Source organism: Cyprinodon tularosa, unplaced genomic scaffold (genome assembly GCF_016077235.1).
Source record: "Cyprinodon tularosa strain WSP-4 unplaced genomic scaffold, ASM1607723v1 ctg1291, whole genome shotgun sequence".
Lineage (NCBI taxonomy): Eukaryota > Metazoa > Chordata > Actinopteri > Cyprinodontiformes > Cyprinodontidae > Cyprinodon > Cyprinodon tularosa.
The window spans coordinates 20,416-43,926 of record NW_024038105.1 but is presented as its reverse complement, the minus strand read 5'-3'; the positions used below and the strand labels follow the sequence as shown (position 1 = coordinate 43,926).

The 23,511-nt window shown below is 36.3% G+C and overlaps 1 protein-coding gene across 1 annotated transcript; it reads left to right on the top strand.

Moving 5' to 3' along the window:
• Window positions 1-46: 46 nt before the first annotated feature.
• LOC119777948 (Fc receptor-like protein 5) lies at window positions 47-22,519 on the top strand. The gene is made up of 8 exons (XM_038276960.1): window positions 47-119; window positions 258-575; window positions 13,644-13,919; window positions 16,869-17,168; window positions 17,413-17,688; window positions 20,214-20,456; window positions 20,547-20,663; window positions 22,290-22,519. The coding sequence occupies exons 1-8, from the start codon at window positions 83-85 to the stop codon at window positions 22,295-22,297; spliced, it is 1,575 nt and encodes a 524-aa protein (XP_038132888.1). The 5' UTR covers window positions 47-82; the 3' UTR covers window positions 22,298-22,519.
• Window positions 22,520-23,511: the final 992 nt, after the last annotated feature.

Sequence of the window (23,511 nt, the reverse complement as noted above, 5' to 3'; positions counted from 1 at the left end):
CTGAAAGAAGAGGAAGCTCTAAAGCTTTAATCTGGTCATGATCAACCACATTTATACAGCTGCTGTAGTTCATGTCTGAAGAATGTACCGCTCTTTGCTCCATGTGCTGGCCTTAATATGTGAGTACATTACTTTTTAAGTTTAAATGGCATTAATAATGCAAAATATCAATTACACATGCACATAAACAATATTTTGTTTGTGGATATTTCTTTGTGAAAGACTCAACCAATCACAAAGTTTTGATTTTTTTACAGGCCAAATTTCTTTATCTGAGCTTAAACCAGTCTTGACTGTGTCTCCATCATGGCTGAGTTCCAAAACTTCAGTAACTCTGAGGTGTATTGTTGAGAATCCGTCTGAAGGACTGAGGTTCTACTGGTATAAGGCTGTTCCTGATCTGTCACAAAATCACTACAGATATGAGCTGATGCCTGAAACAATGAATGGAATTTTAAACAACAACTACTACATCATTCATGGACAAACAGACACAGCAGGATACGCTTGTGCAGCTGGAAGAGGAGGTCCAGATAAACTTGATCGCAGTGACCCAAAGTTTGTCTTGTCTAAAGGTCAGTTCCATTTCTCTTTACCTGTATATTAACATAAACTTTTTAGGACAGTTTGGTATGTGTTTTCATTTTAAAACACAATAAGTAGAAGACTAAGCAAAGGATATTTAGATTTTAGTCTATGAAACCAAGTATGCTGTTTAATCTTTATTAGTTAAACAACCAACTTCCTAAAGTTTTACAAATTTGAGGGAAAACAATAAATGTAGTTAGTTAACACATTCCTCAGACAAAATACATTTGTTAGATTTTTCTCAAAACAATATTAAGTAAATGTTTAGACCTTAATATACACAAGGACAAAATTTTTAGTAACCCTTGAAGACATACCCCTTCCTCATTTGCATAATGAGGCAGATATGCAGACAGAAATGTAAAACTAACAAGCAATATTAAATAGCATTGAAGAAATAAATAGGGTAAAAGAAATGCAAAGGAAGAATAAAACAGACAAAAATATTTATCAGATGCACATCAATTAATACTTAAAAAAAAGTAATAAATAAATAAACTTGAAGATTATAATGGGCAATGAATAAATAAGGCTTTTATTAAAAAGGCGAATAAATAAAGAACATAATTAAAGGAGATAGATATATTATTTCTCACTATATTATGTATTTTTTACCTACATTTATTTGTTTATTGTATTTTTGGGAGCAATTAATTGTATGCTTATTCATTTATTGAGCATTTATTCATTTCTGTATTCATTATTAAATATGGCAGAGTTGGTCCTCCATACATATATATATATATATATATATATATATATATATATATATATATATATATATATATATATATATATATATATATATATATATATACATGCAAGTGGCACTCCTGAGGAGTGGCAGCCAAGTTGTTAGGGCATTGCGCTTGGATTCCAGAGGTCCTGAGTTCAGGCTCCACTCCCTCAGACTGCCAATCTGTGTCCTTGTGCCAATATGTGCGGCTCCTCTTAAAGCTAATATGTGCGTGGCAGGAGTTTCATATTCTGATAAAACTTTTGCAGTTTTTTTTTTTGTTTTTTATTATTATCATTGTTGATGACCTCTTCATGGTTTTTCATTCCGGCACAGAATCTATCAGTGGTCTGCAGTGACATACTTGTTTTCACCTCTGCTTGTGTGGCCGACCAACGCTTAACTGACATTTATAAAAGTAGCAGTGAAAAGGCTATTTCACACTAGTTTACATTAGATAATGTACAATATACCAACATCTTCAGATATCTTGTTGTGATAACAGACAGAAAACAAATGTGACATATTTACAATACTTTTTAAATGGTTTAGTGCTTTCATTAGATTATTGTTATGTTATGCTAGAAATCATGCTTGCTGTCAGATAATTAAACTTCAAACATGTTTAAATTTGAGAACATTGCAATTAAGCTAATTTTTTTCCTAAAAAATTGAGTGACCTACTGCTTACTCCTGTGTCACTAGAGTAAATGTTCTGGTTTGGGTTGTCTACTTGGCCATGTGATTTATTTGGACTAACTGTGAAAGTAGGGCTATCGATGCTTTACAGCTGAAACCACAACCATCTTGTTTAATGTGTTTTTTTTCTTTTCTGCTTAAGATGGCTTCCTTCCTGATAGTGGGCATTCATATAACTCAGAGTTTGAGCAGACATGACAGCCATTTGATGTACTTCTTAAACCTTACCTTTCTACAACATTTCCTATTTATTCCACTTGGCAGTTTTCAAATCTAATAATATTACCCTGAGGCAGTCAAATTTTATCCTGAAAAGATGGATGGTCTCCATGTTTTAAACTTTGCAGAGTCCTGTTACAGTACACTCTATAGAACAAAGGAGAATAAAATGTTCTTCCACACATATATTGTCAGTTTTTGCTGATGAATTTCTCCTTTTTTTTACTAACCTTGACAGCTCCCTCTCCAATTTAGTGAATAAGTTGGATTTGTATAGTTCCTTCTCGGTTATAAAATACTTTTGGATAAAAGCGAAATACTTCCTTTAGTAGACTTTAAATATAATAAATTTGCCAATCTGTGTCCCTGTGCCAATATGTGTGTTTCCTCTTAAAGCTAATATGTGCGTGGCAGGAGTTTCATATTCTGACAAAACCTTTGCAGGTTTTTTTATTATCATTGTTAGTTTTTGAAAGAAAAGATTATAGAGTGCTTTTTCAATTCAATGTTCTTGCGGTTATTTCTATTTACAACTACAAATGTATTTGTATAAATTTATTTTATAAATAAATGCTTGCATATGTATACAGTATCTTCTTTTCCCACTTTGATAAACATTTTAATAAAAATGGAGTCTGGGAAAGGACAGTTAAAATCCGAGGGGCGGCTTAGAATGCTTAGAAAGTAAGAAGGAGGGCTTTAAGGAAAATAGGTTGGTAACCACTGTTTTTAACTGCATAGTGCTAGCAGATTTCTATACGGACCCAAAGTGCAGCCATGACTGGTTCTGAATAACAGCTTCATAGAAGAGAGCTGCCCCCCCCTCTTAGTGGTTTTTCATACCGGCACAGAATCTATCAGTGGTCTGCAGTACCATGCTATAGTGGCTTGTTTTAACCCCTGCTTGTGTGGCCAACCTACGCTTAACTGACTTTTATAAAAGTAGCAGTGAAAAGGCTACTTCACACTAGTTTACATTAGATAATGTACAATATACCAACATCTTCAGATATCTTGTTGTGAAAACAGACAGAAATCAAATGTGACATATTTACAATACTTTTTAAATGGTTAAGTGCTTTCATTAGATTATTGTTATGTTATGCTAGAAATCATGCTTGCTGTCAGATAATTAAACTTTAAACATGTTTAAATTTGAGAACATTGCACTCAAGCTAATTTTTTTCCTAAAAAATTTGAGTGACCTACTGTTGACTCCTGTGTCACTAGAGTAAATTTTCTGGTTTGGGTTGTCTACTTGGCCATGTGATTTATTTGGACTAACTGTGAAAGTAGGGCTATCGATGCTTTACAGCTGAAACCCCAACCGCCTTGTTTAATGTGTTTTTTTTTTCTTTTCTGCTTAAGATGGCTTCCTTCCTGATAGTGGGTATTAATGACTCAGAATTTGAGCAGACATGACAGCTATTTGATGTACTTCTTAAACCATACCTTTCTACAGCATTTCCTATTTATTCCACTTGGCAGTTTTCAAATCTAATAATATTACCCTGAGGCAGTCAAATTTTATCCTGAAAAGATGGATGGTCTCCATGTTTTAAACTTTGCAGAGTCCTGTTACAGTACACTCTATGGAACAAAGGAGAAGAAAATGTTCTTCCATACATATATTGTAAGTTTTTGCTGATGACATTCTCCTTTTTTTCACAAATCTTGCCATTTCCCTCTCCAATTTAGTGAATAAGTTGGATTTGTACAATTCCTTCTCTGGTTATAAAATACATTTGGATCAAAGCAAAATACTTTCTTTAGTAGACTTTAAATATAATACTTTTGCCAATCTGTGTCCCTGTGCCAATATGTGTGTTTCCTCTTAAAGCTAATATTTGCGTGGCAGGAGTTTCATATTCTGACAAAACTTTTGCAGGTTTTTTTTTATTACCATTGTTGGTTTTAAAAGAAAAGATTATAGAGTGCTTTTTCAATTCAATGTTCTTGCGGCTATTTCTATTTACAACTACAAATGTATTTGTATGAATTTATTTTATAAATAGATGCTTGCATATTTATACAGTTTCTTCTTTTCCCACTTTGATAAACATTTTAAGCTAAATGGAGTCTGGAAAAGGACAGTTAAAATCCGGGGGGCGGCTTAGAATGGTTAGAAAGTAAGAAGGAGGGCTTTAAGGAAAATAGGTTGGTAACCACTGTTTTTAACTGCATAGTGCTAGCAGATTTCTATACGGACCCAAAGTGCAGCCATGACTGGTTCTGAATAACAGCTTCATAGAAGAGAGCTGCCCCCCCTCTTCGTGGTTTTTCATACCGGCACAGAATCTATCAGTGGTCTGCAGTACCATGCTATAGTGGCTTGTTTTCACCCCTGCTTGTGTGGCCAACTTACGCTTAACTGACTTTTACAAAAGTACTGTAGCAGTGAAAAGGCTACTTCACACTAGTTTACATTAGATAATGTACTATATACCAAAATCTTCAGATATGTTGTTGTGATAACAGACAGAAAACAAATGTGACATATTTACAATACTTTTTAAATGGTTAAGTGCTTTCATTAGATTGTTGTTATGTTATGCTAGAAATCATGCTTGCTGTCAGATAATTAAATTTTAAACATGTTTAAATTTGAGAACATTGCAATTAAGCTAATTTTTTTCCTAAAAAAATTGAGTGACCTACTGCTTACTCCTGTGTCACTAGAGTAAATGTTCTGGTTTGGGTTGTCTACTTGGCCATGTGATTTATTTGGACTAACTGTGAAAGTAGGGCTATCGATGCTTTACAGCTGAAACCACAACCGCCTTGTTTAATGTGTTTTTTTTTTCTTTTCTGCTTAAGATGGCTTCCTTCCTGATGGGCATTCATATGACTCAGAGTTTGAGCAGACATGACAGCCATTTGATGTACTTCTTAAACCATACCTTTCTACAGCATTTCCTATTTATTCCACTTGGCAGTTTTCAAATCTAATAATATTACCCTGAGGCAGTCAAATTTTATCCTGAAAAGATGGATGGTCTCCATGTTTTAAACTTTGCAGAACACTGTTACATTCCACTGAACAAAGGAGAAGAAAATGTTTTTCCATACATAAATTGTCACTTTTTGCTGATGACATTCTCCTTTTTTTCACAAATCTTGACATTTCCCTCTCCAATTTAGTGAATAAGTTGGATTTGTACAGTTCCTTCTCTGGTTATAAAATACATTTGGATAAAAGCGAAATACTTTCTTTAGTAGACTTTAAATATAATAAATTTGCCAATCTGTGTCCCTGTGCCAATATGTGTGTTTCCTTATATAGCTAATATGTGCGTGGCAGGAGTTTCATATTCTGACAAAACTTTTGCAGGTTTTTTATTATTATCATTGTTGCTTTTGAAAGAAAAGATTATAGAGTGCTTTTTCAATTCAATGTTCTTGCGGTTATTTCTATTTACAACTACAAATGTATTTGTATGAATTTATTTTATAAATAAATGCTTGCATATGTATACAGTTTCTTCTTTTCCCACTTTGATAAACATTTTAAGCTAAATGGAGTCTGGAAAAGGGCAGTTAAAATCCGAGGGGCGGCTTAGAATGGTTAGAAAGTAAGAAGGAGGGCTTTAAGGAAAATAGGTTGGTAACCACTGTTTTTGACTACATAGTGCTAGCAGATTTCTATACGGACCCAAAGTGCAGCCATGACTGGTTCTCAATAACAGCTTCATAGAAGAGAGCTGTCCCCCCTCTTTGTGGTTTTTCATACCAGCACAGAATCTATCAGTGGTCTGCAGTACCATGCTATAGTGGCTTGTTTTCACCCCTGCTTGTGTGGCCAACTTACGCTTAACTGACTTTTACAAAAGTAGCAGTGAAAAGGCTACTTCACACTAGTTTACATTAGATAATGTACAATATACCAACATCTTCAGATATCTTGTTGTTATAACAGACAGAAATCAAATGTGACATATTTACAATACTTTTTAAATGGTTAAGTGCTTTCATTAGATTGTTGATATGTTATGCTAGAAATCATGCTTGCTGTCAGATAATTAAACTTTAAACATGTTTAAATTTGAGAACATTGCAATTAAGCTAGTTTTTTTCCTAAAAAATTTGAGTGACCTACTGCTCACTCCTGTGTCACTAGAGTAAATATTCTGGTTTGGGTTGTCTACTTGGCCATGTGATTTATTTGAACTAACTGTGAAAGTAGGGCTATCGATGCTTTACAGCTGAAACCACAACCGCCTTCTTTAATGTGTTTTTTTTCTTTTCTGCTTAAGATGGCTTCCTTCCTGATAGTGGGTATTCATATGACTCAGAGTTTGAGCAGACATGACAGCAATTTGATGTACTTCTTAAACCATACCTTTCTACAACATTTCCTATTTATTCCACTTGGCAGTTTTCAAATCTAATAATATTACCCTGAGGCAGTCAAATTTTATCCTGAAAAGATGGATGGTCTCCATGTTTTAAACTTTGCAGAGTCCTGTTACAGTACATTCTATGGAACAAAGGAGAAGAAAATGTTCTTCCATACATATATTGTCAGTTTTTGCTGATGACATTCTCCTTTTTTTCACTAACCTTGACAGCTCCCTCTCCAATTTAGTGAATACGTTGGATTTGTACAATTCCTTCTCTGGTTATAAAATACATTTGGATAAAAGCGAAATACTTCCTTTAGTAGACTTTAAATATAATACTTTTGCCAATCTGTGTCCCTGTGCCAATATGTGTGTTTCCTCTTAAAGCTAATATGTGCGTGACAGGAGTTTCATATTCTGACAAAACTTTTGCAGGGTTTTTTTATTATCATTGTTGCTTTTGAAAGAAAAGATTATAGAGTGCTTTTTCAATTCAATGTTTTTGCGGTTATTTCTATTTACAACTACAAATGTATTTGTACGAATTTATTTTATAAATAAATGCTTGCATATATATACAGTTTCTTCTTTTCCCACTTTGATAAACATTTTAATCAAAATGGAGTCTGGGAAAGGACAGTTAAAATCCGAGGGGTGGCTTAGAATGGTTAGAAAGTAAGAAGGAGGGCTTTAAGGAAAATAGGTTGGTAACCACTTTTTGACTACATAGTGCTAGCAGAATTCTATACGGAACCAAAGTGCAGCCATGACTGGTTCTGAATAACAGCTTCATAGAAGAGAGCTGCCCCCCTCTCTTCGTGGTTTTTCATACCGGCACAGAATCTATCAGTGGTCTGCAGTACCATGCTATAGTGGCTTGTTTTCACCCCTGCTTGTGTGGCCAACTTACGCTTAACTGACTTTTATAAAAGTAGCAGTGAAAAGGCTACTTCACACTAGTTTACATTAGATAATGTACAATATACCAACATCTTCAGATATCTTGTTGTTATAACAGACAGAAATCAAATGTGACATATTTACAATACTTTTTAAATGGTTTAGTGCTTTCATTAGATTGTTGTTATGTTATGCTAGAAATCATGCTTGCTGTCAGATAATTAAACTTTAAACATGTTTAAATTTGAGAACATTGCAATTAAGCTAATTTTTTTCCTAAAAAATTTGAGTGACCTACTGCTGACTCCTGTGTCACTAGAGTAAATGTTCTGGTTTGGGTTGTCTACTTGGCCATGTGATTTATTTGGACTAACTGTGAAAGTAGGGCTATCAATGCTTTACAGCTGAAACCACAACCACCTTGTTTAATGTGTTTTTTTTCTTTTCTGCTTAAGATGGCTTCCTTCCTGATAGTGGGTATTCATGACTCAGAATTTGAGCAGACATGACAGCTATTTGATGTACTTCTTAAACCATACCTTTCTACAACATTTCCTATTTATTCCACTTGGCAGTTTTCAAATCTAATAATATAACCCTGAGGGAGTCAAATTTTATCCTGAAAAGATGGATGGTCTACGTGTTTTAAACTTTGCAGAACACTGTTACATTCCACTGAACAAAGAAGAAAATGTTTTTCCATACATATATTGTCACTTTTTGCCGATGACATTCTCCTTTTTTCACAAATCTTGACATTTCCCTCTCCAATTTAGTGAATAAGTTGGATTTGTACAGTTCCTTCTCTGGTTATAAAATACATTTGGATAAAAGCGAAATACTGTCTTTAGTAGACTTTAAATATAATACTTGTCAATACAATTCCCCTAGAAGCGGTCGCCTAAAGGCCTTAAATAGTTGGAAATCATGGTTGGTTAAAGCAATAAGAAAATATTTAAGCTTAATTTGATAGCTTTGTTACAGAGAGCACAAGAATTTTGAACAAGCTGATTGTCCTCCAACTTACAATAATAGGCCAGTTCAATGCTATTAAATTGAATCTACTGCTTACATTTTTGTTTATGTTTCAGTCACTTCCTATTCGAAACCCTTCTTTTTTTTTCTATTCAAATACCTGCTATTTTTTATTTTTTTGTCATTAGAGAGGATGATAAAACAAATCCACTAGGGTCTCTTTAAACAAGCTTGCCTTTACATTTACAGATGGAGTGTTGAAACTTCCCAATTTCAGATTATAGTATATGGCTGCACAGTCTAAATTTCAGGCTAAACTATTTAACAACAACTCCCTCTACCCATGGTTAGAAACAGAGTAGGCTAACCCATCCTATGTAATGTGACGGAAAGTCAATTCATAGATTTATTTTTTATTTTTTTTTTGTGTGTGTGTGTTCTGTTTTGACAATAGAGTTCTGGGAGTATATGCCCGAGAGCAAGCTGATAGCCAAACAGCTTTGCTTTCACAAGCAGAGCATTATCACTGTTAGCATAGTGTAAAATCCTGTATGTACAATGGACATGGAGATCAATCAACATGGAGATGGAAAGTGAGGTGAGAAAGAAAGACAGGATAAGGGGAGAGTGTGATGTAAGATGATAGGAATAGAAAACTGAGCATAACAGAAAAAAGACTTTTCTTGATGGGCCCTTTGCTGGTTCATTCGGCTGGTGTCTTACTGGGAAGGACAATTATAAATGGGTGCTACTGTAAATGCAGCCTTTAGTACTGTCTTAGACTAGAATAGTGTAGTCAAAATGTGAATAGTTCTGTCATGATTCTTTCTAAAGCTCGGACCCACATGCAATGAAGCCAAACAGAGAGACACAATATAAAAGTTCAACGGGTTTTATTGAAGGGTATATTGAGTTTGGTGCAGAGTTCCTCTGAACTCTGCTCAGCCAGAAACTGGAAGACGAAGGGGAGACAGGTTAGGTTCAGGCTCAGTGGGAAATTGGAGTTGTCGATCTTGAAGGAGAAGATTTGTTGCCACTCACGTTTCCACTTAGAGTTAAGTCTGTGTGATGGTCTTCCAGAGAATGTTTAATTCGGTAGAGGGCGGAACAGAACTCGGACGGAGTTGAATGATGTAGCCGCTGGTTGCAACTCAGTTTTCCTGTGGTACTTTAACGGGTCGTGATGAAGGGGACTTCCTTACTCAGAGAGATCTCAGTGTGCTCATAGGTGGCTGGATCCAAACCTCCTGTTTGGAATCTGTTGCTCAGTGTAAGACTCAGTTGATCCCACTTGGGAGGAGGCAGTCCAAAAGGGTCCAGTTTGCAGGAAGGCTTCCTGCCGAAAGGCAAAGAACAAACAAGGTTTAGTCTCAGGGAGAAACAAGCACTCAGTAAAACTCTATGAGATCACAGCTTGACTAGAGAACCAAAACTCAAAATGCAAAAATTCAAATTGGACTCAGCATAAACAAGGCTTGGCTAGACCCCAAAACTAGTACCCCAAACTGGCAAACACTCTGGCGTTGTAGTAGTGGCAACCAGCAGCTTAAGAGCAGTCCGGTGATGAGTTAAACGCTTGCAGGTGCATGAGAAATCTAACCGGAGCCAGGCACCTCCTGGTGGTGGAAGGGAGAAACATAAAAGACAAGACAAACAGACAAACACAAAAACAGGGATCATGACAAGTTCCACGGATTCTAACCTTCATACTTTAGTCCTTGTGCTGACATATGGCCTTGAATGCAAAGGAATATCAGTATTTAAGCCTTAATAATAAGCCTTAATAATAACAACAGCAATAATAGTAATATATGGATATAGTAAAAGTGTACAAGAGTCCTAAGCAAGATATTCAGTAATTGAGGTACACCTTCTCAGAAAAACAGGCACTTTCATCTGTAGTTGGGCAGTCATATGTTCCATCGTGTAGACGTGTTTTACTTTCTGTAGCCACTGAGTGATTGTGGGAGGGTCAGACTTCATCCAGTTAATTGTAATATTTTTTCATGTGCCCCCCTTTTAAAGATAAACTTTAAAAATGGAAAGCTGTCTTCGTAGTTTTATGCAGAGCTGCACACTCTGAAGCATAATGATAGGAAACTGTAGAGAACATGGCACTCTTAATATCAACAGGAATCCTACCCTTTATAAAGCAAGAGCAGCATATTTCTCCTCATTAATAGAAGAAAATGAGAACAATCCTAGATTTATTTTTGATACAGTTGCCAGATTCACTTAGAACCATATCTCTGTCAAACCATTCATCCCCCTGCTTTTAGCAGTACCACTTTTAGCAGTGATTTTATGGGATTTTTTATAAATGAGATTAATCCTATTGAAAATAAGATAATAGGCACCCCTCTAAATATGACTGGGTTATCTCCAAAAGGTGAGGCAGCATATAAGGTAGCCATATAATCTGAAACAGACTGTTTTGCTTCGCTTTAACTCTCAGAGTTGACAAACCCTTAATCTTCATCTAACCCTTAAACTTGTGTGTTAGATCCTGTTCTAACCAAGTTATTTAAGGAAGTGTTCCCTCTGATTTCCACATACATTCTAGATTTGGTTAACCTATCCCTGTTACAGGGATATGTACCCTAGACCAGCGGTCCCCAACCACCGGGCCGCAGACAGGTACCGGTCCGTCGTCCGGGCCATATATATATATATATATATATATATATATATATATATATATATATATATATATACAATACAACAATACAGCACATAACAGCAGGGTGTAAAATGCAGGCAGGAAGTGCATACATGGAACGCCACAACCAGGTAGCTGTCATAGTGTACAGGAACATCTGCCATGAGTATGGGCTGGAAGTCCCAAGGTCAAAATGGAAGACACCTCCTAAGGTAGTTGAGAATGACCGAGCTAAGATCCTATGGGACTTCAAGATCCAGACTGACAAACAGGTGATGGCTAACCAACCAGACATCGTGTTGATCGACAAACAGCAGAAGAAGGCAGTAGTGATAGATGTGGCAATCCCAAGCGACAGCAACATCAAGAAGAAAGAACACGAGAAGCTTGAGAAATACCAAGGACTGAAGGAGGAGCTAGAAAAGATGTGGAAAGTAAGAGCAGCAGTGGTGCCAGTGGTAATTGGAGCACTGGGGGCTGTGACCTCCAAACTGGGAGAGTGGCTACAGCAGATTCCGGGTAAAACATCAGAGGTCTCTGTCCAGAAGAGCGCAGTCCTAGGAACAGCTAAGATACTGCGCAGAACCCTCAAACTCCCAGGCCTCTGGTAGAGGACCCGAGCTTGAGGATGACACATACCACCCCACGAGGGGTGAGAAAACAGTTATATATATATATATATATATATATATATATATATATATATATATATATATATATATATATATATATATATATATATATATATATATATATATATATATATATATATAATTTATCGACGATCAGAGTCTGAGTGATGTTTTATTTTGAAAAAAATTAAAAATTGCGGTATTCTCCCCCAATTACATCAGTCGGTGCATCTGTGCCTCTTGACACAGGTTAATTTCATTCAAGACTCGTCCTATCTTTAACATCCTATCTTTGTGTAGCAGGATTTTCTGCGGTTACAGCGACCAAAACAAAGCTACGGAGCAGACTGGACATCAGTAGCACACTTCGTGTGTCATTGTCTCCGATTACGCCTCGATGGGACTGGCTTGTTTTATTTTTTTGTTGGTTGTATTAGATTTTATGCCAGCTGTACTCAAACCTATTTCATAAAGTTTTCTTGACCCAGATGTCTTGGTCAATAATAGACCTATATATAATCTTCCTTTCTTATCTAAGAATCTTGAGAAAATAGTTGCTAAACAAGTGTTGGGCCGCTTACACCATAATGAACTTTTCAATAATCAGTCTGGTTTCATCATGGCACCGAAAAAGTTCTGGTGAAAGTCACTAATGATATTCTCATAGCCTCGGATAATGGACTTGTATCTGTACTTGTCCTGTTACATCTCAGTGCTGCATTTGGTACAGTTGATCATAATATTCTTTTAGAAAGAATTGCTGAATATTTTGTAGGAATCAAGGAAACAGCACTAGGATGGTTTAAATATTATTTATTTGACAGATTTAAGTTTGTTCATGTTAATGATAACTCTTCATGCTCCAGGGTTACCTGTGAATTACCACAGAGATCAGTGCAAGAGCCAATTCTTTTTATTATATATATTATCCCATTTGGTAGAATTTTTTGATGATACTCAGTGGGCGACTCCCAGTCATCGTGCTCGGACATTGTTTGTTGCGTTTCCTATATTACTGAAATTTTCAAAATTTCTAGAATACGTACATTTCTTTTCTTTGCAGAGGATACTAACAATGGGGGACCAGCCCTACCATATTTAAAGATAAATACAAAAATAAATAAAAGCTCGATAAATAATTAAGCATAAAATTAATTGCCCCAGAAAATACAATAATCAAATAAATGTAGGTAGAAATTAAATTATACAGTGAGACATAATTGTATATATAAATATCTATTTCAATTAGGTTCTTTATTTTTTTCGCCTTTCTAATAATTACATAATTTGTTTATTGCCTGTTATATTCTTCAAATTTATTCATTACTTACTTATTTTTTAAGAATTTATTTATGTGCATGTTATAATATACTTTGCTTTTTTTTTTTACCTTATTTATTTGTTCAGTTGTATTTAGTTCTGCCTGTTGTTTTTACATTTTTTTGTCTGCATTTTTGCCTCATTATGGAAATGAGGAAGGGCTGTGTATTAGAGAATCAACTCCTGCCCATTGGTTGGTGGCCCGTTTTTTGGGTTTTGACTTTAATTTCATGGATGTTAAACTTTGTATTGAGATATTATTATTGCAATGTGGTGGTTTGGTCATTCAGAATGTGTTGTTTCTGTATGTCTATTCTTTGTGTAATTATATATATATATTTACAATTTACAAAAAATACTTTTTTACAGCAAAGAAAATTTCTATTTATTCAGCACTTTTCTTATGCAGTAGAATCAATGTGCAAAAATCAAAACAAAAAAGAAAACAAATAAAACTAAAAAACTAAAAATCTAACCAAACACTTGTCTGAGTAAACTCTAATAAAAGCACAACTATTGCTCTATATCCTAGTATTGAATACTGTGAGACATTTAATACTTGTTACATGTTTCAGTGTTTCATCCAGAAGCATCTCTCACAGTGAATCCTGAGAAGGAGAAACATTTTACCGATCATACTGTCTCACTTAACTGTGGAGGTAGCTCAACTGAGTGGAGAGTAATGAAATATACAGTAATAAACCGTCAGTCATACTTATCAGACTGCTCCACTTGGTGGGAAATGACTGGATCATCATGTACCATCAACAGTCAGTGGTCCCATCAATCTGTGTACTGGTGTGAGACTGCAACAGGCAAGTTCAGCAATGCAGTCAACATCACTATATACAGTAAGTTTAATACATTTTACATCTGTGTCTGTAATATTTATGTATTGTGAACTTGTATCCAATATTGCTTATGTTTTTTTTTTGCTTTTTTTTGCACAGATTGATCTTTTTTTTCCTCTTTTTTTGCTCAGGCCTTAGGCTGTTGAGTTGATTTAGATAAGATTACTTAATTTGTCACCCAGGCTGGAGCAGCACCCTAGTAGGGCGAAAATTCAGTGTCTGTACATTGCATCCAAGAAAATACAAAAACACAAAAATTCTCAATGGGGGTGGGGGTGTGGTGAGGGGTGCCTGAGGCCTTGTTGCCATGAAAGTTGGGTTACAAAAGAGTAAAGGATAAAAAAGGGTGAAGAGGAAAACATTTTTTTTGACACATTATCCTTTGCAGGATACAGTTTGACATTGTAAGAAAAAAAAAAAACGCACAAAGAAGCAATGGAGAAAACTCATCATTTTAGCAGGGAAGGTCGAGCTTGGTCTTGGGTGGGGGTATGTTTATATATCAGTATATCAGTATTCGTGTGTGCTTTGAGTGTGCACAGTAGGTCCATGAAACACTGTTCCCGTTGCAATTGCCCTTGTTACTACGATGCTACAATCATGCTACAATTATGACAGATCTGGGCTAACAACTTTTTCCAAGAATTTACCATTTTACCTCTGTGTCCAGGAACCGCAGCCAGCCTGCAATGCTGTGCAAGGATCACATCCAGTTTGTGATTCTGATCCCTTAACTGTGAGTGTTGATAGCTGTGCAGATCCCCCTCATACAAGCCGAGTGTCATGTTGGGATTAAGATATCTAACCCACATGCAGAAACACTCAGAGGCAGAGAAAAACTTCAAAGGTTTATTTACAGAAATGTACAATAAATGAACTGGTCCAAGGGGGTGGTTGACTGGTCAGGAGTGGGTTCACCGCTGAGGAGGACAGAGGGGTTAGTGTTGGTCCAGGTATATTGCAGGTTGTTTGATGTTCAGGGTTATACCTGTTCTGGAGTGGAGTGAAGCTGCAGAGGGGGGGGACCTTGAGGGTCCAGAGGCTGTCGGCAGGCAGAGGGCTGTGGGCGGAGGCAGAGCTTACTGAGTGGAGGCAGGCTGATCTCTGACTGAGTCTTTTCTCTCCAAGTTATCTCTGAGGGCGGGCAGGCAGATTACAGACAGATGCAGCCCTCCAGAGTTCAACTGAGAGCGGGCAGGCAGGTAACCAGCAGAGACAACTCTCCAGGATTTCAGTTTGTCAGGCAGGATCGATCTGTGAGACAGAAAGGTAAACAGGATCAGGCTTAGTTCACAAAAAGTCAGAAGACTCAGACAGGCAGGTTGGCTCCGGCTTGCTAACCATTACTGGCAAACACTCTGGCACTGGAGTGTAGGTCTCCGCCTCCTTAAGTAGGGAGCCTCCTGATGAGCAGATAGAGGACAGGTGTTGTAGACAGCTCATGCTCCAGGAGATCTTGTGCACCCTCTGGTAGAGAAAGTGGACAAACCTCCAGATCCCAACACTGAGCAGCCTCAACAGTCAGAAAAGCCCCTGACATCTTCCGAATTTCACGATCCCCCACCTCCAAACAGCCGTAATCCAATTATCAAAAATCCACTTATTTACACTGCTTCTATGACCTCAAACGACATCATCTTCATGCACAGAACCTTCCATTTTTGCCAGGAATCCCCAAAACAGTCATAGAGGTTTCTCTGCTTCAGCACAGCTGGTTATTATGATTGCAGTAGACCAAAAGCCTGTTAATCAGATTTCAATTAAAATCAGCTGTGCTGGAACAAGGAAACCTGTAAAAGCTGCAGGACAGGGGGCCTTGAGGACTGAGTATATGATATATATGCCTTATATATATGATTATATATATATATATATATATATATATATATATATATATATATATATATATATATATATATATATATATATATATATATATATATATATATATATATATATATAGAGAGCAGAAGTGCAGCCCAGGACCACACACAACCCTAGGTCCACCCCGAGGAGGAACATAGATAGCCTTAAACCAGAATGTTTAGACCTCAGGTCCAAAGAGTGACCTAGTTCATAATGTTCAGGAGATCCTTAAGAGAGCAGTTTGGTAAATCATCAACCTGATTATTAAAGACTTCAGTGATGATGAGCAGACACTAAATATATGATATTTGACCATGACATGGTCATCTTAGGTTTAAATCCTAACTTTTTTTTCTATTTTTCTACTCCAGCTACAAGTGTGTTTTTTTCAAATGCCCAAATATAGTTGTTCCTCAAAAGGCAGAGTTCCATGTTGTTATTGATAATTGACTGTTATTATTCGGTAGACAACTGTCTGACTAAAAAACAAATTTATTAGAGGAAAATATCTAAAATCCTAGTTAACTAAGTTAACTAATTGTTAAACCATGTTTTCAGTCAGGTTTAAGGGTCTTGTCGAAAACTTGTTATTTAAACTTTTCTGAATAGATCAGATTGTAGGCAAATTTCTTTATAAAAACATGTTTTACGTGTGTCTACAGATTTTGTCAGAATGAATTCTGATCATTTGCTGAGCCTCAGGGTCTAAGGGAGTTAGTGTTTAGAACAATTAATGATTATTATAAATGCTGTTATTATCTTAGATTGGTAATATTGTATGGTAATGTTCTTTCCAGAAAGGGAATCTTGTATTTTACATATATATTTTTATTCTTACAAGAAAAAATCTCTTCACAACTATAATCATTGTTTATGTAGATGCTCAAAAAAATATTTGAATAAGTTTATAAACGTTTGAGCAATTAGCCCCTCCCATTTTTTGCTTTGTTTGTTGTTGTTGTTGTTTTTTTTTGCTGTTGTGTAACCTCAAAACCTTATGTAACCTTTCTTTTACCACAAAAAGATGATTTTATTCCTAATAGAATAATAAGAGTTATATTTCCACTATGTTCTGTTCGACAGAGCCAAAACCTGTCCTGACTGTGTCTGCATCATGGCTGGGCCCTGAAGCATCAGTTAAACTGAAGTGTCAGGTTGAAAAACTGTCTGCAGGCTGGAGGTTCTACTGGTATAAAGCTGTTCCTGACTTATCACTGGACACCTACAAGTATCAACTGTTGTCTGATAACATCAAAGGGACTGTAGAGGACTCCTACATCATCCATAGACAGACTCTCACAGCAGGATATGCATGTAGAGCTGTAACAGGGAACCCAGGGTATTTCACAGATTACAGTGAACCAAACTTTGTCTGGTCTCCAGGTCAGTTCTGTTTATATCATATAAATGCACACGGACAATTAACTGTGGTAGTTTTGTTTTTTGATAAAAATGCCAGACGATTATGATATGATAATAAAAATGTTGCTACATAACACAAATGCCTAGGAGAAGAAATAAATCATATACCTGTTTTTTTTTTTTTAGGATTTTTATACTGTAACAAAGGTAGTATGGTACGTTTATTTATAATATAATTAATTCTTAATTACATGTTCTATTTCAGATTCCCATCCAGCAGAGTCTCTTATAGTAACTCCTGACAGAGAGCAACACTTCACCTCCGAGTCTTTGACACTGAACTGTGGTGGAAACTCTACTCAGTGGAGAGTAAAGAGGTTTACAGAAACAGGATATCTCACATATATCAAAAATTGCTCAAACTGGAGAGAAATGACTGGATCCTCATGTACCATCGACAGTCGTCAGTCCTATAAAGCAGTATACTGGTGTGAGTCTGGATCAGGAGAGTTCAGCAATGCAGTCAACATCACTGTACAGGGTGTGTTGTTATGTATGTTCTATTTGTGTTTAGCCAAACAGGATTATTTGCTGAAACTGTGCACACTCTTCCTTGGAGTAAAAAGTTCACTTAATTTAAAGGTGTAGTGGGGGATTTTCAAGAACTTTATAAAAAGACCTGCCCTCTCTACTTGAACAACCCTGTACACGCTCCTGGGAGGGAACGCCTATTAAACGTGTTTGAGATCGTGCAAAGCCCAATTCTCCTTGTGCACACCTTGTTTAAAAGTTTCTGTTTGCATCGCTCATACAAGCTCACTTTCCAAAAGAAGATTTGAAATTTTTCCACAATGTCAGATTTACCACCGGTAAGAGATAATGTGGACGAGCACCTAGGACGGCCTTAGGTAAACATATGACTAGAATGATTGACAATTAGAAGGACCACTTATTTTGATGATCCATCCGGAAAAAGAACATCCTCCACTATACCTTTAAGTTTATTTAATCTTTTAATACTGAAATCCCACCTGCATTTTAATCAATAGCTTTGTTTCATTGACAAAATGTAGCAATTGAAGTGAGATCTGTTCAGACTCAGAAGTAGGGCTGGGCGATATAGAAAAAAAAGCTTATCGATAAAAACTAATGCATATTGATCGATATCGATAATTATTGAAAAGATTTGAAATCATATTTTATGTGCAGCTCTGCCTGGACTTTTTATGATATTGCTAAATGATTTAATTTTAATAAAGAACACAAACACAGACTTCCAATTAAATATTTATTTAACCTTTAACTTTTTTAACCATAACAGAATTGTTTTAAAGAAAAAAGACTTAAGAGACCTGAGTTGTTATTAAGTACTGACAAAGAAAAAACTAAAGTGACCAGAAAAGTGACTAAAATAAATATAACAAATAAATAAATAGAATACCCTATTTGGGTGGGAATAGTCCACCAACAGCTTGTGGTAATTAAAAGATTGTAGGACTAGGCTACCATTTAAACTCCACTCAACAAGAACGAAAACCCAAATCAACTCACCCTTTAGCCTAGCATTTCTATGGGCGATTTTTTCTCATCCCTATTCTTCTAGAGGTGCTGCTGGCACCTCGTTATGGTTCAGCTTAGTTTCCTGCTTTAACCTGAGTTATTACTTTGAAGTTTCTGGCCCCTCAGTATTTTTCTCTCAATTGTTAGAACTATGTGGGAAACTGCCCAGAACTGAATTTTTTATTTTTTTTTTTTTATCTTCCCGAAATTCCCGAAGATACCTCGGAGGTGATGCAGAGCCGCGCCGGGGCCTACACAGCTCGTACTCCTGCGGGTGTGAGCGGCCGAGATGATAAAAAAAAGTTGGTTGTGTTATCAGACTTCGCTTTCACTGGTTCCCTACACATTTTACAGATGACTGGTTTGTTTTTTGTCCGACTTGCCATGACCGAAATACTGCCAGACTGGCGAACTACAAAAACCCTTCTTTGGAACAGTTTCCTCCGCCTCTCCTTGCCTCTTCTTGCTGCGACATCTTCATGTGCTCTGTGTTGTGGTTTGAGAGGGCGGCGCTTTGTGACGGCGTGCCTGGGTCCGCGATTGTGATTGGTTGGGAGGAAGCAGTGATAAGCATAAACCTACATGCTAGGCTACAATGAGAAGGAAGGAAAACAGCGTTTCTTCATCGAACTTTTATCGACTCTGTTTTTTTCTATTGCGCCACACGTCTATCGATCGATATATATCGTTATTGAAAGCCCAGCCCTACTCAGAAGCAAAAAAAAATCATCACATTGTACTGTTTATATAGAGATAAATAAAGTAGCCGACTGCATTAAAAACATGCCTGACAGAATATTCTGATCAGCATCTAGCTACTCAAAGCAGAAATACATGACGTTGATATGGGGTGCAGGTAGACGCAGGTCAGTTTGTATCAGTCTGAGTTACTTGATTCCAACAAGGTTTTAAATGCCTGTTGATCGGATTTTGCCAATCAGCAAAAAACAACTCCTTTCAGAATGATTCAAATTTCATTCTTATCCTGCCAACTCCAATCAGAATATTCTGACTGGTATGTTCCCATGAGATGTTTTTAGTCCAATCAGCTATTATTTTCTGTTTATCTATGTCCATGTTGACATGAATGCTGAAAAAGTGAGTAAGTGAGCAAACTTTATTTGTATGACTCTCACAGGTACAGTGTGACAAATCAATTCTAAGGGATATAAAATCCTAAGAACATCTAAAATATACAAAATAGCAGCATTGCTTTACAACTACATAAGTGGTTGTGTGTTAAACAAGTGAACACAGGCTATGCAGGCAGTGAATGATAAATAGCATACATTTGGCTTTTAATTTTACAACACTAAATACCAAACACAGGCAATTATTCACACCTTTGTCTCAGAAATAATTATTTGCTCAAGGATCTCTCACATATAATGGGTTGTTCAAGATTACAATATCTAATGAGAACAAAAACATGTTGATCCCATATTCATTTGATTTTTTCTTATGGTCTGCAGTAGCTAACATTTGAAAGATTGTTCTGTTTTCCAGATGGAGATGTTCTCCTGGTGAGCCCCGTCCATCCTGTGACTGAGGGAGCTTCTGTTTCTCTGAGCTGCAGACTCAGAGGACAAAATACACTTTCCAATGTGTTTTTCTATCACAATGACACACTGGTCCAAAATGACAGCAGAGGGGAGCTGAAGATCTCTGCAGTGTCTCAGTCAGACGAAGGCTTCTACAAGTGTGAACATTCAGGAAAAGCTTCACCACAGAGCTGGATGGCAGTAAAATGTAAGAAAATATATCTTAGAACATTATTTGATGTAATATTGTATTTGATTTTAATCTCTAATATTTTTTATTGTTAAAAATCCCATAAAGATGCTACCCACATGCTTGAAAATCCGTCACTGCCAATACCACTGATTGTTGGAGCACTCAGTGGAAAACTGCTTATCATCTTTCTGCTCCTGCTGGGCCACTTCAGAGACAGAAAAGGTGAGTCCCCTTTTGTTATGGAAGACATGCTACTTGATAATCGTTATTTATATGCTTCTCTATGCTAAATGGCTTCAAGGACTTCTAGATTCCTCACCATCATCCGTACATGCACCCTCTCATCATGTTAAACTACACTGTAATTGTAGATTCCCCACAGTAAACTGAAAGTAGTGAGGCTTCTATACAATCACCACCAACATTTTTTTATTTTTTTTTCTCTAATTATGTGAATCCTTTTTAATCTGCAATAAAGTTTGAATAATATTCTGTTTCCTAAAGAGAATGTACTATGTAAATTATTTTATAAATTATTATTGTAAAGGCAAAGAGTTAGAGGTGACATTGGGTCGTTTTTGTTAGTTTTACTTTGGTTTTCTTTTTTTGCTTTAGGAGTTCGGGCTGCTTAATGTTATGTTTCTTTCTGAAAATAAAAAGAATCAGTACAAACTAGAAAGCACTTGGAGACCTGAGATCTCCACCAAGCAGCTATTTTTTTTTTACATTCTAACCTTATCCCAAAACTACCTTAAAACATTACCTTGTTGTAAGAGGTAAATATAGCATTATTATGAAAAAGGCACTTAAAGCTGCAGTCTGTAACATTGAGAAGAGAGCAGACTTCGACTGAAAATTTGAAGAAAAACAGGTTTCACGCCACTCCCCGACCCTCTCTGCTTCACTCATGCCCCACCTCCAAGCTCCACCCCTCTCACAGCATCTGCGCGGCTACCGTATGCGACCAGAAGCGTCCAAGCAGCATACGCGGCATGGAGCGTGAACCGGTAAGAGAGATAACACTCACCTCCAAGCAGCTAGATATAAGATGCTGGTTATACCGAAGTTTGCCGTGTAAGCAGTTGTCGGCAGGGGCAGTAAGGGCAGTTTCTCTTTCGCTGGTGGCTGTCGCTCCACCATGACTTCCACGCGCGTCCTCCTGACTGCGGCAGCGGCAGGTTAAGCGGTGAGAGGGGAAGGGCCGGGAATCAGCGTGTGTGAGCTGTGATTGACACTCCATCAGACGCTCCTCTGGCTGTGATTGGTTGTTTTGACTCGTCCCGAATTATTCTTTCCAGATTGAAATACAGGCAGTATACGGGACCAATTGAAGCAGTTTTTTTCACAGGTTACATATCACATGTACTGCTGTCTGGGCATAGGGACAGTTTTAGCCAATATGACAAAAAAATGATTTTTAAAAACTTACAGACTTCAGCTTTAAGGGAAATAAATGCAATCAAAATATAAACCTTCTTTTCTCATCACAGATGATGGGAGTTAGTTTGTAAATTAAACAATGATTTTAAACCTTAAAGTCATAGCAAAATAAGTAATATACTTTGGTGAGTTTTTCACATTAGAGCCACTAAAATGCGTCTAAATGCATTTCCCTTAGAGGTCCCCTGTGAAATGTCCGACCTTCTGAAGTGACTTCAGATGTTTCCAGGCAACTTTTGACTGTCAAGAAATACACTATTTGGGGATACAGCTGTATTTATTTTAATTTTTTTTTTAATAACAGTGGAGGGTGGAATAATGCACACATTTTTTTGAAGAAAAAGCCATCACATGCACTTGAAATGCAATAAATCTGCCTTATCCTTGTTTATTTTGATTTTCTTTCAGCTTCGTGAGGAGAACTATTATACCAACGGAACAAGGATGTCTTAAATAGAACAATGAAAGCAATGAATCGAAAGTGGCCAGTACTATGACCGACATGTTTAGTTAATTTTTAATTGCCATTTTATTTTGTTGTTTTACCCAAATTAGATATTATTTCTCATTTTATCAAAGTTCTCCACTGTTGTCTTGGTGGATCCACAGCTTAATCGATTATTTTATTTCTGTCCTTTCCAACTTTGTAAGCAATATGCATTTTGTAATCTTTAGCTAAAACCATGGTAGATATGTGTACTTTTCTATGTTAAGATTTTTAATTTACTAAGAAAATTTTTGGAAATTTTTGCAACCAAATGTTAATACATAAATTATGTTTTTAAATTACTTTATTTAGTATCGATGCACTGTAAAGCTGTTTTGCAGAGTGTAACTATCAACTCTTGGATGGAAGTAAAACTGAGGGATCAGAAATGATTTGTGAAATTCAGAGAGACCAGCAAAAAAAAAAATTCTGTGTCTATGTTACAGTAATTTTATTTTGCCATTTAACTTCTGAGAAGGATTAGAAACTATATGGTGTTTGAATGGGAAACAATAACATTAACCAATCCTAACCCAAACATTTTCTTTTGTAGTAATCCTTTCATTTAGATATAGAACAGACATAAAGGTTTTTCATATGTTGCATCTCCAAAGCTCTGGAACGACCTGCCTCAGCACATCAGATAGACCTCTTCTCAGATTTTTAAATCTCATATCAAAACCCACCTTTTCTCCTTGGGTTTTAACACCTAGCAAGACAGTTGGCTTTGATATATTTTTTATTGCTTTTATCTTTTACTCAATGTTATTGATTTGGTTGTGTGAATGTTACTTTTACCCATGTTTGATCATAACAGTTTTAGCTGTTTTGTTTTTTATCTGTAATGTTTTAGGTTTTGTTTTTCACATATACATTTTTTTTTATTGTACAGCACTTTGGTCGGCTGCGGTTGTTTTTAAGTGCTTAAATAAAATTGGATTGCATTAAATCTGGACACACCCTTTTTAAAGCAGTACTAAAGAACTTTCAGTTTTGGTTGATTTTGGCTAAGCTAGTAAAACATAGAGTCTCATAGGGAAAGTTAGTTGCATCAAATTTCATCTTTTAAGCAAATAAGGAAAGTGACAAATGCCTTAAAGCAGTCTGCACATTTGTAGTTGTTTTGTGTGGCAGGGCTACTGC

Excerpts from the sequence above, each read along its gene's own strand:
- LOC119777948 (XM_038276960.1), top strand. The coding sequence starts at position 83 with ATGTACCGCTCTTTGCTCCATGTGCTGGCCTTAATAT. Across the intron at positions 576-13,643 it reads AAAGTTTGTCTTGTCTAAAG|TGTTTCATCCAGAAGCATCT; the intron begins GTCAGTTCCATT and ends TACATGTTTCAG. Across the intron at positions 17,169-17,412 it reads AAACTTTGTCTGGTCTCCAG|ATTCCCATCCAGCAGAGTCT; the intron begins GTCAGTTCTGTT and ends GTTCTATTTCAG.